The following is a 14,912-nucleotide window of genomic DNA, read 5'->3' as shown; positions in this document are numbered from 1 at the left end:
AAAAAAATCTTTACTAGCTGAACCTTCAGCCTCTGAAGCAGATGATTCTGGTTTTCTGTACCGTGGCCGTCCAAAGTCTATTTCAAAAGTGGGCAGAGGATGCTGGGGGGTAGGAAGAATGAAGACGACAAAATCCCTGAAATGCTTTGCAAACGTTGGCTGCTGTGTCGTTCCCCTAAAAGTGGCCATGAGAATTTCAAGGAATTACAATAAATGCTTTTACGTGACAGTTTCACCCTTTGGGCCTGAATCCACAGTACCAAAGAGCTTCTGGATTCACGGTGCCCTCTGGTTAATCGCCCGTGGCACCTGCGTGGGCATGTCTGTGCCCAGGTGGCCGGCCACGCTGTCTCGGAAAGGACCGAGCGCATAGATAGAGGATGATGTGCTTGTCGGGACAGAAGCTCCCGGCGGAGGAGGACCCGTGCCAAGAAGCCGATAGGCAGGCCCGCTCCAGCCCACCCAGTGAGGTTGCAAGGGCAGCGCCAGCCCAGCGTGGCACCGTTATGGGGTGGCGATCGTTTCCCTGTGCCTGCAGGTGCTTCAGAGCTGGTCTCCTGCATCCCGCCTGCTCCGCGTTCCCATTTGGGGGAGGGGGTGTGGGTGGTCAGGAGAGGCAGGAGCAACAGGTTAGGAAGGCATGGTTATGTGACGCGTCGTACTTTCTAAGTGACCCTTCACCGAGCACGCAGCGCTCCCCTCTGCAGCGGCGGTCCCTGACCTCCAACGGAAAGGCTGTGTGCGAGCAGGCCTTGGCATTGGTCCCAAGACCAGCCCGAAGCCACCTTTGGCCTGAGATGCGGGGCCCGGAGTACCCAGACAGGATGGAAAAGGGCACAGGATAGTGTCCGGGGCCACTTCTCTGCTCATTAGCTGGACACAGCAGTCCGAGCCGTGAGACTGCCTGACAGACGCACATCCAGCATTTGTAAATAAAAAGGCTTTAACAGGAGTGACTCGGGATGTTCGGGGAAATCGCTTTATGGTGGCTCACCTCACGTCCCTTTTTGTTTCAGGAGCTTGTTTGTCTCGTCGAGCGTGCAACGACCGCGCGAAGTCTCGCTACGCTTACGTGTCTCGGAGCCCTTCTTTGTGACCGGCGGAGAAGCGCGTGCGGACCCGATCGCGCAGCGCCTCCGACGGCCTCGGCTGCGGCCAGACCCCATTTCCCTGACAGAGAAGATGGACAGCCCGAGCAGGAGCGTGGGCCTGGAGAGGACACTGGCCTGCGGTCCTGCGTGAACACGGGGCCCGTGGCTCGGAGCGGTCCCGCACTCAGTCTCTATAGCCGGCCTCCCCCTGCCGCAGAGCACATCAAGGCCAGGAAGCATGAGTGACCCGCCCGGCGCCCCCAGCTCACCTGGCGTCCGCCTCTGACGCGGCCCTCTGGACTCTGGCCCGGTGGGCGGTTCCCCCGTGGCCACGTGGCCCAGCAGAATGGCATCCTACCCGTGTCCTCTCTTTCCGTCCAGAATGTGAAAGGGGCAGAAAAATAGAGACCCACCACGCCGCACGCCCCTCCCCGTCTGCTAGAATGTTTCTCATGAATGCCCCTCCTGTGGTCGCTCTCCAGTCCAAATGGGAGGCCTTCGGCACACCGGGAAGCTGTAGGTTTCCTGGGTGCTTCTCGGAGCCGAAGGAGGGTGTCTCAAGAGCTTCGGTGAGTGCCCAAGTGCAAATGGTCATCAGCACGCTCCAGGGCGACCAGGCTGCTCTGGGCATGAGCGATGAGCTTGCCGTGCACAGGAGCCAGAGGGCAGAGAGAGGCCAGGACGCCAGGCTGGCCGCCACCCCCGCATTTGCTGCCTGTGGTCTCGGCACTGATTTTGTCCCTTCGAGGGAGGAGGAAGCCGGAGACTTTGGCCCCTTGGTGCTGGATTCGGACAGCGACGACTCCGTGGACCGGGACATTGAGGAAGCGATCCAGGAGTACCTGAAGGCCAAGAGCGGGGCCGCCCCACCGCCCGGGGCCACGGAGGGGGGCAGGCGGTCCAAACCAGAAGTTCCTCTGAGTAGCAGCCTGATTGCCCCGTGTCCCCCAAAGTTGGCACCCAGCCCAGGAGGCCCTGCTGGCAGCCGCGCGGCCGCCGGCCAAGACCGGGGCTCCGCCTCCCCGGTTAGTGTTAGCAGCGACGACTCCTTCGAGCAGAGCATCCAGGCAGAGATCGAACAGTTTCTGCACGAGAAAAGGCAACACGAGACCCCAAGGTGTGATGTTTCTGTGGACACAAAACCAGACCCCAGCGATAATGCGGTCAGATCCGCGTTTAGACCCGGCAGAGAGCCGACGGTCAAGACACATCGGCAGGAGGTGATGGGGGTCTGCAAGGACTTTCTCTTCCGGAAACCTCCCAGGCCCGCCAAGGTGAGCGCTCGGCCCCGGGGCCTCAGGTCCAAGGCCACTGCCGAGCCAGAGAGCGCGGGCCCCCGCCCTGCAGAAGCAGCCCAGAATAAAGGCGCGGTCAGGAGGAGCACTGGCCCTGGGCGGAGGGCCCGGCAAGCCCGGAGCGCAGCCCTGGTGTCCAAGGCGTCTGGCTCTAGCAGCGATGACGGCATCGAGGAGGCCATCCAGCTGTACCAGCTGGAGAAGAGGAAGGAGGCGGGCGGAGACCCGCCGCAGGGAACGCTGGTTGGGGACGGGAGGGAGCCGGACCCTCCCACGCGCAGCACAGGCCGTACCACAAAAGGTGCCTTGCCTGGAACCCGCAGGAAAGCACCAGGCAGGAAGAAGCCCACCGTGGACCTCAGCCCAGGTGGCCCTGACCCTGCCCACCTCTCCAAGCCACCCAGAGATCCCAGGGCTGCTGAAAACGAGCTTACGGAACAGCCGCCATGCCGGGCAGACACGTCCGCTGAGCTGATGTGCGCCGAAGCAATCTTGGACATTTCCAAAACCATCCTGCCGGCCCCCGCGGGGGGCAGCGAGAGACCCCTGCCCGCCAGCCCAGTCTCCGGCCCCCTGACCGTGCCTTCCCGCTGTGACGGGGACAGCAGCTCTGCGGACAGCAGTGACAGCATCGAGCAGGAGATCCGGACGTTCCTGGCTCTGAAGGCACAGTCAGGAGCTTGGCTGGCCCGGACGGAGAGCTGCCCACAGACCACCTCGAGCCCAGCACCGCCCCCAGGCCCTAGGATCCCCAGCTCTAAAACGCTGGGCCTGTCGCTGAGCTGCAAAAGGAAGTGCAGAGGAGGCAGCCATGCCGGGACACTGTCCACACCCAAGAAAGCAAGAGAGACGGCGCCAGAGGGCGCCCGGGATCCTGACCACAGCCCAGCGAGCGCACAGCCCGGCCAGGCCCCCAGGGCAGAAGGCCAGACCAAGGGCCAGCCCCTCCCCTGCAGGCCACATGAGCTGGGCGACCGGCACAGTGGCCCTGACGCCGGGGGCAGCATGTGGCCCGGCCACGGGAACCCAGCCCCAGCGCAGAGCACTGGTGAGCGGGGCAGCTCTGACGACAAGAGCAGTTCTCTGGACAGTGACGAGGACCTGGACTCGGCCATCAAGGACCTCCTGCGGTCCAGGCGGAGGCTCAAGAAGAGGTGGAGGGACCCCAGGGCCACACGCAAGAAGAAGGTCAGGTTCAGCACCACCGAGCCCCAGTTCTTGCACAAACTCGGTGGCTTCCGGAGAGACTGGACGGACAGAAGCCCCCATCTGTTGAAAAGCTGCCCCTCGAAGCCCAAAAAAGGCAGCAGGGAGAACCTGGGGGAAAAGGCACTGAGCGTCTCCTGCAGAGACCCGGAGAGAACCGGGGCGGACAGCGCGGGCCCCGGCGACGTGCCCCCGGCCCTCGCGCTCCGGAGGAGAGCGTCTGAAGGGAATCTGTTCTTCCGTGAAGCCGCCACCTGCGAACCTCAAGGCGCAGCCCCTGGCCCCCAGCCTCCGCCCGAGGACAGCAGCTCCGTGGACAGTGACGACAGCATCGAGCTGGAGATCAGGAAGTTCTTGGCCGAAAAGGCCAAGGAGTCCGGGAGCGGCTCAGAAGCCCCGGGAGGGGGTCCAGCTGCCCCAAGGACGGGGAGCATGCCCAGGCCAGAGCTGCCGTGCCGGAAGGGGCCGGCGCCCGCCCTGGCTCCTCATCCCGGTGTGTGCACGCGGAGCCAGCGGGGCAGGGGCGGCCCTCAACAGTCCGGAGGCCCAGGGGGTACGGGGAGAGCCTTCCTTCCAGGCGGGAGGAGCGGTCCCCGTACAGAGCAGGCCTGCCTCCCCAGAGCCATGGCCAGGCACACCAGCACGGCGAGGGCCCTGTCTGCCAAAGGGTCGGCTGCTGGTCAGCGACTGGTTTGCACCCACAAAGATCAGAGCCCGAGAGGGACCGAGCATGCCAGGGAACGTGCTCTCGGCTCACTGCCTGCTCGAGCTGAAGCGGGCACCCGGGCAGAAAGCCCCGGTGTGGCCTTTGCTGTGACGACCCAGGGCCAGAGCCCACGGACTCGGAAACCGGGAGCGCATGGGCTGGGGAGCCCGCGGGCCAGCCTCGCCCTCCCGTGGGCCAACTTCGCCCACCAGAGTCGGCTGCAGAGCACGTGGGCGCTGAGCCCAGAAGGCAGAGAGGTCATGTGGAGAGGGGGCCTCGGGGGCCAGAGAGAGCAGGGGCCGGAGGGCCAGGACCCCAAGAAAGGCCTGCCCTTCACGGGCTTCTCCTCACTGCTGTCCACACAGCTGTTCCACTTTGGAAAGAGCATCTCCTGGGGCGGCACGCAGGCCGGCGTCTTCAGCCCGGCCCTTGGTCTGCCCCGGCAGGGCCCGTCCTTCTCGGCCTTCAGAGAGACCCGGGCCGGCCACAGCCCCGTGTTTGGAAGCGCGCCCCTGCTCACGAAGAAAGAGGGGGGACACTGGCCCGGCCGGAAGTCCCAGGCGGCGTGCGGTCTGCACGCCAGGAGGAACTCGGGCTCCGAGGAGGACGTTCTAGACCTGAGGTGCAGGCGGGGGGCCATCGGTGGTGACAGCGAGGTCCAGGAGGCCTTGGGGAGTGACTCCAGCGAGCTCAGTGACACCTCCGTGGAGGAGGGCGGCGGCCCGGGGGCCAAGGGCAAAGCCCTCCAGCCGTGAGGCCACTCGCAGGCTCCATCTTCCTGGGAAGCAGACAGACCCGCTTGTGCCCGTGCGTGTGTGTGACAGTCCCCACCCCCGGACGGAACCCAGAGGCCGCTCTGCGCCGCGCTGTACATACCCCGTCCACTGGGAGCGATGGTGTTATTTAACGGATGTGTCCTGGAATATATGATTTTTGTAGCTTTTTTGTAAATTATTTAAAGTGCTGTAAAAAATATTTTTGGAAAATAACCATTGTTCGATTTTGTAGGGCGGGCCTCGCCGCAGCTTTCCGTGGCGTCCGGGCGAGCGTGGGACCATCGTAGCCAGGGGTGACGTGGCCTGACTCTGATAGTTCAGGGCAGGTGCGGCTGGGAAGGGCTGGCTGCGCCCGGGAAGGTAGCAGTCGCCACCGGCCCGCCCTGAGAGTCACAAAGGCGCCCGCAGAAGTCTCCGCTGGGAAGCTGCCCGACAGCATTTGTCATATAAAGGCCCCTGGGCCCACGAGGCCAGAGTGAGGCCTCTGCACTCTACACTTGTGGCCTCGATTGGAAACATCTCCGAGCACAAAGGCCAGGGAGCGCACGACTGGCCGTCCCCTGTTGCACATGGAAATGCCACGTGAGGCCTCAGTGGCCCACGCGGTCCACACCTGAGCCCGTGGTGTTTCAGGCCCAGCCCTGTGCGATCCCTGCGTGATTCCAGCAGCTCAATAAAGCTCTTTTCTGTGGGAGCCACTGTTCTCCAGTCTTAGTCACAGATCCGAAGGGTAACAGACGACGTGTGTTCTCAATGTCCTCCTCTTGGCCTGGGCGCTGGAACACACAAGGCTCGAGCCACTTGGCCGGTTCTGGTGCCCAATGCTGCAAGCACCTGGCACAAGGCCCTGCACCCTCCCGGGACCGGGGCCTCATCAAGGTGGAGTCACACCACCCAGCAGACACACCTGGTGGCTTCCCCAGGGCCTGCCTTCCCCGGGGGGGGGGGGGGGGGGGCGGGGGGGACGACCAGGGCCTGGCCCTGCGCGGTGCGTGGTCACGGGCGGGGCGCCCGGCCTCGCGGTGTGTTAGAGCCGAGCTGCGGCGTCTTGCGGGTGGAGAGGAGCAGGGCTCCCCGTGCCTTCTGCTCAGAGGCAACCCACGGGGCGGGCGCTCAGTGGTCACGGCGGTGCCGTGCGGCCGTCTGGCAGATTCCAGCAGTGACCCCGGTCTTCACGGCTCTCCACTGCCGTTTGGCTGTGATGGACTCGGAGCAAAGTCAACCTTTGCAGCTCGGTTTAGCCGGCGTTGAACACGCGAGTGAATTTCCCGGGGTTTAGCCGCACGGCACCCCCGCACCCGCGCCGCAGCCTGCCCGGGACGCACGCGGGCGCCTTTGCCAGCGCCCGTCCGGTTCTCACTCAGGTGCTTCCAGGGGGAAACGGTTCAATTCGTGTAATCCAAGCTTTAAATTTAATTTTTAAAGAGTGCTCTTCACACCTGAAAACAAAAATCAGCTTGTTTTGTACATAAGAACCGGGTTTTTAAAACGCTAATAAACACTGCTCACGAATCGGCTTTCGAAGCTTGTCTTCCCTGGACTGGCCTTTGTGGGGTGATGTCAAGGGGGCCCCTCGCCCCTGCTGGGCCTCCCCCAGAACCGGCCCCCTTTGCAGTTGCCTCCTTCCTGCCTCCCGGGTTTCTGGGACCCCCACGGGGCCGACCCCCATGCTACGTAGTTCCTGGGCACTGCGGGCCCATCCCCGGGACCCCCGGCACCCTCCTCCTTCTGCGCCTCCACCCCAGATCCCCCGTGGCGCATGCTGGGGCCAGCCCGGAGGTGCCCCTGCAGCCTGTCTGGAAGGAGGGCTGCGCGGGGGAGAGTGAACTAGCAGTCCGGGGAGCTACAGCTCGCGACCCCAGCGGCTCGGCCTCCCGCGCAGTCGGAGGGCTGAGGCGTTACCAAGTCAAACTGATCCCTAGGAAGCCACCCCCTCCCGTCGCTGGGAAGGAGTCGTCTGTGAGTCCCGGGCTACAGGTTCCTTCATTCAATGCAAAGAAGGGGAAAAGCCTGATTTTCCCATAGGGCATCCTGGGACTCACTGCATCTTTCCAGAAAGAATGGGCACAGGTGGCGTGGAGGCGGGAGGGGAGGGGGCCCTGGCGGTTAGGGTGGGATGCCCGCGTGCCGGCCCCCGCAGGGGGAGGGTCTTCCACAGACAAGGCGCCCAATCTGACAGCAGGTTTTCCCAAGCGGAGACACACCTGCACTGGGGAGCCAGGCGTTTAAGCTGCTGGCCCCGTTCGTGCCCCTGTAAAGACAGGAAAGTCACTGCACCTCGATCCCCGTCCCTCCAAATGAATTGAAGGGCGTGCCGAAGGGCCCCACCGTCGACGTCTGCAGACCACAGCCGCGGCTGCTCTGGGCGAGGCCGACCAGGAGCGGGGACCAGTTTATTTGCAGGATCCCTGGGGCTTCAGCTTCTCCGTGCTCTCAACAGAGTGGTGCTCCCCGGTGTTGACAAATTTCCTATCTGAAACCGTTTATTCCGAGTGACTTTAACTGTAGGGCGGGAAGCCGCTGGGGACAAGTCTATAGCATCCGTGTGAACACGCGTCCAGCGTCCTGAGTCGCTGGACCAGTCAGTGAGGTCTTCAGAAGCCCTGTCTCTGGGGTTTCATCTCGAGGTGGGAAGAATCGGCCCCACACGGCCAGGCCTCCTCAGGGGTGAAGACCACCTCTCCTGGCCGCGCCAGGAGAATTGGGCTTTACCTCCATAGCAGGGGTGCTGGGATCGAGTCCTGCATCGGGCTCCCTGCTCGGCGGGAAGCCTGCTTCTCCCTCTCCCACTCCCCCTGCTTGTGTTCCCTCTCTCGCTGTGTCTCTGTCAAAAAAATAGATAAAATGTTTTTTAAAAAAAGAGTGTTTGATTTCCTGTGGAAACCATTTCCATCCCAAATTGGACATGAAGAGTATTGCCAAAATGTTTAGCTTTGCGTATTAATAAAAAAAAAGGTTTTAATGAAAAAATCAGCAGGCACGAGGTTTAATCTCTCCCCACTTTCATGGGACTAAAATTTCCGTGGATGGGTTGTCACCCGTGGTAGGGAACAATGACATCGCCAGGAGCCCATGCTTCCCAGGCTTCCCAGGACGAACACACCCTGCTCTCAGGAAGGTGGGGACTGGCGTCCGAAAAAGACACCAGCCCAGAAAAACTCTCCTCCTGGAGAACCCGCTCCCTGCATGCTAGCGAACGTGGATCAGGAACTACAGAGGGAAGTGTGTCATTCCCTGCCCGCTGGTTTTTCACTTTGTACTGAAAACTGCGAGCAAACCCCCAGAGAGAAGTCCCACGTACCCACCACCGCCTCCACAGATCCGGCCTCCCAGGCCTGCCCCTCGGTGGCTGCGGGGCGTTCGCCGGGACTCCAAGCTGGCCAGCCCGGGTCAGGGACAGTGACGGTGCTCCTGTGGGTCTTCCCCACGCAGTCCCTGTCCTCGCCCCAGGCCCTCAAGCGGGGCACCCGACCCTCCCACTGTGGCCTCCCAGAGCTGCTGCGGATTTCTGCCAGGGAGCCTCGGAACCGAAAGCCCTCCATCGTTTGTCACGAGTATCAAACGGCTCCCAGGAAAGACACGGGGGGGGCTACCCAGGCATTCCCGGCTTCAGGCCACGACGCAGGGCCCAGGACGCCGACGGTCCCGCCCCAGATCACCGGTGAGTCAGGAACTCGGGCTGTGGCAACATTTTTAATGACGAGTCAAGCCGTTAGCATCCTTTCCATCTTAGACATCAAACAGGGCACACACGGCCTGACAGCCCCGTCTGCGTGTTTTTCTAATCTAAAAACCGTTTTCAGGGAAAGCAGGGAAGTCTGTCCTTCTACAGCTGGGCAGATGGTGAGAGAGCAGGGCTGACCCCTCAGACCGCCGCCGGGGTCAGGAGGCCGGCCAGTCGCAGATGGACGGCTGGCTGACGTTGTAACTGGGGTGGAAATTGAACCGGTCGTAGGGGGTGATGTAGTTGTCGGGACCCGTCACAATGCTCTTCTCCATGTAGACGTTGAAGGTATTGTTCCGGAACATTCCACCAGCTGCAAGTTGTCTGGAAAATTTATTCGAATTTGGATAAAATACTTTCTGGAAGTGAAAAGGGACACTCGGATTAATGGGGTGTTAGAGCGCCCCTGAGCAGTCAGCCAACAGGCATCTCTGGAAAAAAGTAAGAATCTGCAAGAAAATGTTGTCTCTATTCCTAGGAAGCAGAGACGCCAGGGTTGGGGGGTGGCCTAGTTCGCCCCGGACCATCCTGGTTTATACCCGAGGTCTGGGAATAATCACTGACTCTGCTTGTGTTCTCCCTGGGTGGACAGAAGGATGGCCTGCCCCACGTGACCCCCGGGGTCCTGCTCCTACCAACCGGAGAAGTGACTGGACCTCTCTGAACTTCCGTGTTCTCTTCTGTAAGAGCCATCCCTGAGTCTCAACCCTGACTGCAGGGTCGAATCCCTTTAGGGCTTTAAAACGCCTCTGATGCCCCTACCCCACCAGCCCAGGGGCGTGGGGAGGCACTGCCCTTGTGGAGTGAGGCCCCAAAATGGGAGTCGCTGCTGTCCTGGGTATCCAGGGGATGCCTATGCCCGTCCGCTGGCCCTCCACCTGGCCCAGGAGGGGCATCAGGAGGATTTTAGAAAGGGGTTCTAGACCTCCAGACTGTGAAGTCGACCTCAAAAAAGGGGGTGGGGAGTCTGCAAAGGTGCACAGGTCCCCGCGTCCACCCGTGTGCCTTGGGCTTGTACAACCAGGGATATGGGCCAGTACTGCCTCTTAAGGTCACAGGTTAATTAAGATCAAATATTATTCCAGAAAGAAAGCAGCTGTTCTCTTCTTGGCCTCAGAACTCACTGCCCTAAGGTGCCAGAGGTCGTGGTGCCTGAGTGTGACCGGGGCCAGTCTCCTGGGACGGCTTGACCAGTCCGCGTGTGACCGGGGCCAGTCTCCTGGGACGGCTTGACCAGTCCGCGTGTGACCGGGGCCAGTCTCCTGGGACGGCTTGACCAGTCCGCACACACCTTTTTGATCCTTAAAAGCTTTCACTGTGGGAGTTGCTTGCTCACTTATTTCTCCCTGCCCTGTTTGGAAAGGATTGGATGTGCCCCCTCCTGCTTTGGGATGCTGGGACTTGGGGCCCCTCCCCACCACTCCATGGTGCGTTGCCCTCCCCAGAAATCCGGGGTGGGGAGGGAGTCAGCCTGCTCCCAGACAGGCTCCGCGACCCACAGGCTTCCCACGTACGGGCATCTCGTGCACAGTGGGGGCTCTGCTCCCGTAGGTGTCGTTACTGGTCCTGTACACCGAGACCGCCTTCTTGGTCCTGCCGGGAGAGACCAGTTACTCTAAGGACGCCCAGACGGCAGCCTTAGAACGTCTGGTTGCCAGAGCTCTGCTGGGAAGGCCACAGGGAGGCCCTGCGGCTGTGCACATGGGCGAACGCGCGGCTCGGCTCAGCCTCCCCTGCTCCATGCCACCCCAGGTCTTCCCCAAGGGGCGCAAAGCCCCAAAGACCTCCCGAAAGGAAAGCGCAGCCCCCGACCCTCCACCTCTGAGCGTCTGGGGGAAACTCGCCCTCGGTCTCTCATGCCGACAGTTTAACGGAGGAGCTGTGAGTCCCAGGTCAGCTCTGCCTTAGGCCACCGGACCTGGGGCGAGAAGCTGTCCCTCCGCGCCCCAGAGGCCTCTCTCGGAAAACAAGGATGCGGAGGGGCCCGGGTGCGGGAGGGCAGGGCTGGTGCGGTGACGGGTTCACCGCTGTGCGGCCTGAGGTCTGCCGGGGACAGCGGGGGTCGCCCTTTCCCGTTCCGCAGAGGCTTATCCCCGCACGAAAGCGCGGGCTGGGCCCAGTCGCGGGGGGCGGGGCTTCCTGGCCACCCTTGCCCTCGGGAGCCCCCACCCCGACCCCGCTGGGGCGCCCGCAGCTTCGGGCACTTGCTCGCTCACCGGGTGCTAACAGCTGACCCCCCTTTGACCTGGGCTCCAGGACAGGCTGGGGACCTGGGGACGCCCGCGTCCCGGCCTGGCGAGCGGAGCCTCCGCCCGAGCCCCTGCGAGGTCAGGCGGCCCCTGACGGGACCCCGTCCTCACCCGTAGCCCCGAAACCACGCCGGGTTGTTGAACCTGGCCGGCAGGTCCTCGTCCACGCGGTAGCAGTCGCTGGTCCTCTGCGGGGGCGCGGGGGCCGGGGCCGGGGGGGCCGCGGGGGCCGGGGAGACCGCGGGGACCGGGGCCAGGGGGGCCGCGGAGACCGCGGGGGCCGGGGAGACCGCGGGGGCCGGGGCCGGGGGCTCCGCCGCCGCCGCGCACGCTCGCGGGTTCGCCTGGGCCATGCGCCTGCGCTCGCGCCTGCGGCTGGAGACCGCGGGAAGCGCTGCGGCGTCCCGTTGCCAGGCGACGGCGGGCCACGTGACCCCGGCGGCCCGGCCTTAAAGGCGCCGCGCCGGCAGGCGGTGGGGGCTGGGGGCGACGCCCGCGTTCCCTGCCGTCCCCTCCCTGCAGGGGGGCCCCGGGCCTCGCGCTTCACCCGCGAAAGGCCCAGCGCCGGCTCCGCGCGGCCGCTCACTGCGCGCCTGGGCGCCGCGGGCCCGGACGTCGTGTCCCCGGCCCCGAGTCTTCGTGCGGACTCCGGGCGCGCCCCGTCCCAGGCGACGCTCCCTGGGGCAGCGGCCGGCCGCGCCGGAGTGTCCGGCGGTGCGGAGGGCGCGGGGGCCGGCGCGCGGCCCAGCTGCAGGGGCTCCTCCGGGACGGCAGGCGGCGCTGCGCGGAGCAGCCGGGGAGCGGCGGCGGCGGCGGAGGCGCGTCCCGGCCCGTCCTGCCCTCCGCGCCATGGCGCCCGCCGTGCCCCGGCTGCTCGGCGCGGGTGAGTGCGCGCGGGCCCGGCGGGCGCGGGCGGGAGGCCGGGCGGGGTCCCGGGGCGGCGCGGGCGTCCCCGCAGCAGGGGGGCGGCGGGACCCGCGGGGACCCCGGCCGGCGCGCCTCCAGCCCGCTCTCTCCCCAGGTGTCCGGTCCCGGCCGCTGCGACCCCGCCTGCTGCCGAGCGCGACCCCGGGGCCACCCCGGCCGGGCGGCAGGACCCTGGCGAGCGCCGCGACCTCGGCCGTCAGCGCGCCCGAGGACAGCAACGGTAATGCCGGCCCCTCCCCGAGCTCGGGCTGAGCCCGTCCGCCAGCGGAGGCCCGGGCCCGGCTTTCGTCCTGACGCCCCGGGAGGGTGCGGGCCTGAGGAAGGGGCGGCCGGCCTCCCGCTCTCGGCCCGGCAGCCCCGCGTGGTCCGCGCGGGGTCACCCGCACCGAAGCGGCGCTGCCCTGCCCCCCGCACCCTGCTGGGTGGCGCCCCTGGGGTGGGCAGGAGGAGGGAGACGTTACCACGTGGCTTGGCTCCTTGGGAGGTGACCGCTGAGTCCTCCCTGACTCCTGATGGGGGGACCGTCCGCTGGCGGCTGGGGGAGCCGGAAGGGCCTCGGAAACCAGCCGGCCCCTCCTTTCTGCGTGAAGACGGGACGGGGATTCCCCAGGAGCAAAGCGGGGTCGGCCCCTGACTCCAGGCGGGTCTCCGGGAGAGGACCCATCTGCCCGGCTTCACTGCCCCTCCCCACCCTCGTGTTGCTCCCCTCGGCCGCTGGGAGCTGGGGGAGCAAAGGCCATGGCATCCTCTCCCCCCCCACCCCAGATGTCAGCGACAGGATCCTCAGTGAGCCCCTCAAGCACTCGGACTTCTTCAACGTCAAGGAGCTGTTTTCCCTGAGAAGTCTCTTCGACGCCCGCGTGCACCTGGGCCACAAAGCAGGCTGTCGGCACAGGTAGCAGACGCCCCGGGCGGGGCATGGCGGAGCCCACAGATCTGGGCAGGACAGTGAGCGGCCCAGCAGGAGGCCCTCCTGCCTCGGGATCCTTGGGGTCCACAGCCCCTGTTCCGGTGGCATGGAGCGGGCTGAGCGCCGTCCCGTTGATGGGGCCGCTGAGCCCCAGGGAGAAGCAGGCCCTCATCCTTGGACTGCACCCTGGTCCCCGTGCCAGACTTCGTACCTCTGAGGCTCCCGGCCCTAGCGGGGCAGACCCGTTGCTGGCAGCTCCTGGGAGCAGGGGCAGGAGACGGGGGCTCCAGGGTTGCAGAGAGGAGTCTCCCTGGAATGGACGCGTTGAGGATGTTTTGGAGGTTCGGGGAGGCCAGGGAGGGAGGTGCTCGGAGACATCTGGGGGACGGTGATGGGACCCAGTTCCCCGGGGCAGAGGAGCTGGACGCAACCCCCATCCCACCCGCACTGCCTCTCGGCTGACCCTGGACAGGGGTCTGCACCGCTGGCAAGGTGGCGGGCTTGCAGATGGTGCCAGTTCCGGGGTTAGCGGACCCCGGAGGGCACGGGCCTCGCGGCCCCAGGGTTGGCCACGGAGGGCCCCTGGGACCGCTGGCCGGGGTTGGCCGTGCCCACGTTGCCCACTCTTGCGTGGGTGGGGTCTCCGGCAGGTTTATGGAGCCCTACATCTTTGGGAGCCGCCTCGGCCAGGACATCATCGACCTGGAGCAGACGGCCGTGCACCTGCAGCTGGCCTTGAACTTCACGGCCCACGTGGCCTATCGCAAGGGCATCATCTTGTTCGTGGGCCGCAACCGGCAGTTCTCGCACCTGATCGAGACCACGGCCCGGGACTGCGGCGAGTACGCGCACACGCGCTACTTCAAGGGCGGCCTGCTGACCAACGCCCCGCTCCTCCTGGGCCCCGGGGTCCGCCTGCCGGACCTCATCATCTTCCTGCACACGCTCAACAACGTCTTTGAGCCGCACGTCGCTGTGAGAGACGCGGCCAAGATGCACATCCCCACGGTGGGCATCGTGGACACCAACTGTAACCCCTGCCTCATCACCTACCCCGTCCCCGGCAACGACGACTCGCCCCCGGCCATCCGGCTCTTCTGCGGGCTCTTCCAGACCACAATCCTCCGGGCCAAGGAGAAGCGGAGGCAGATGGAGGCCCTGTATCGTCTGCAGGGCCCAGTGGAGCAGAGGGCCGGGGGCCAGGGCCCGGCTGCCCCTCCTTCCCTGGGAGCCTAGGCCGGGCTGGGCCTGGGTCCCTCCACACGCCCACTCCTCACCCGAGGGAGAGCTGGGAGCCCCTTCCCTGGCCCTGGTCTCTAGCAGGTTCCCTGTGGCTCAAGGCATCGCTTGGGTCCCTGCTGTTGGTGACCGTTCCTGGCAGCTGCCCCCACCCCAGGGCCCCGCTCCAGACCTGCGGGGCCCGGCGGAGACCCAGAGAGCAGGCAACCAGTCCCAAGAGGACCTGTCAAGAAACGTGCTTGTCCTGGAGTCTGAAAAGCCTCGCTCGCACCTTGAATTTGGTCGTCTTCGCTTTCCGTTCCCCACCAGTGAATGCCAGGGCCGGGCTGCTTTGTCATGTGAGGCCTCAGGGCAAGACCCCCAGACGGTCCCCTCTGGGCTGGGACAGGCCAGGCCAAGCAGGCAAGAGAGTCACAGAAATAAAGTTTATGTTTGGACAAACGTGCCTCTGCGGCCTGTGGCTTCCACGCTTTTGCTCTGGATGTGGCATTTGTGACCCCCCCCGCAGGGCCCACAACGCCCACGGGACTCTCAAGCTTCGTGTGTACAGGCCGCTCGGCACTTGGCGACGCCCAGGGATGTCTGGGGTGTTCGCTGCACCACCTGCCGTTCCTGGAATGAGGTGCTCGGTCCCCGTCCCTCCGAGCTCCCGAGAGACTGGTTCTAAAGAGCCCAAACCCCTTGAAACCCAAACGTGATGTGAAACCATCCTGTGAACGGCAGTTCTGGGGCCTGTGCAGGACCCCCGCGAGCCCATAGGGGAAGAGAGCCATGCCAGGCTTCAGGAGC

The 14,912-nt window shown here is 64.9% G+C and overlaps 3 protein-coding genes across 4 annotated transcripts; 2 read left to right on the top strand and 1 right to left on the bottom strand.

Moving 5' to 3' along the window:
• Positions 1–1,414: 1,414 nt before the first annotated feature.
• PPP1R26 (protein phosphatase 1 regulatory subunit 26) lies at positions 1,415–6,598 on the top strand. Its single transcript, XM_046023561.1, has one exon. The coding sequence runs from the start codon at positions 1,535–1,537 to the stop codon at positions 5,051–5,053; it is 3,519 nt and encodes a 1,172-aa protein (XP_045879517.1). The 5' UTR covers positions 1,415–1,534; the 3' UTR covers positions 5,054–6,598.
• A 2,150-nt stretch (positions 6,599–8,748) lies between these two features.
• PIERCE1 (piercer of microtubule wall 1) lies at positions 8,749–11,533 on the bottom strand. 2 transcript variants are annotated; one of them, XM_046023850.1, is made up of 3 exons: positions 11,159–11,533; positions 10,313–10,391; positions 8,749–9,157 (listed from the first exon to the last, which is right to left on the bottom strand). In XM_046023850.1, exons 1-3 carry the CDS (start codon positions 11,398–11,400, stop codon positions 8,957–8,959), a joined length of 522 nt encoding a protein of 173 aa, XP_045879806.1. In that variant the 5' UTR covers positions 11,401–11,533; the 3' UTR covers positions 8,749–8,956. The 2 variants fall into 2 exon arrangements, with proteins under 2 accessions (XP_045879806.1, XP_045879807.1); XM_046023851.1 differs by having other exon boundaries at positions 11,192–11,533.
• Positions 11,534–11,782: 249 nt separating this feature from the next.
• MRPS2 (mitochondrial ribosomal protein S2) lies at positions 11,783–14,568 on the top strand. The gene is made up of 4 exons (XM_046023849.1): positions 11,783–11,930; positions 12,069–12,194; positions 12,740–12,869; positions 13,535–14,568. Exons 1-4 carry the CDS (start codon positions 11,897–11,899, stop codon positions 14,118–14,120), a joined length of 876 nt encoding a protein of 291 aa, XP_045879805.1. The 5' UTR covers positions 11,783–11,896; the 3' UTR covers positions 14,121–14,568.
• Positions 14,569–14,912: the final 344 nt, after the last annotated feature.

Source organism: Meles meles, chromosome 11 (assembly GCF_922984935.1).
Source record: "Meles meles chromosome 11, mMelMel3.1 paternal haplotype, whole genome shotgun sequence".
Lineage (NCBI taxonomy): Eukaryota > Metazoa > Chordata > Mammalia > Carnivora > Mustelidae > Meles > Meles meles.
This window is presented reverse-complemented; position numbering and strand designations above follow the sequence as displayed.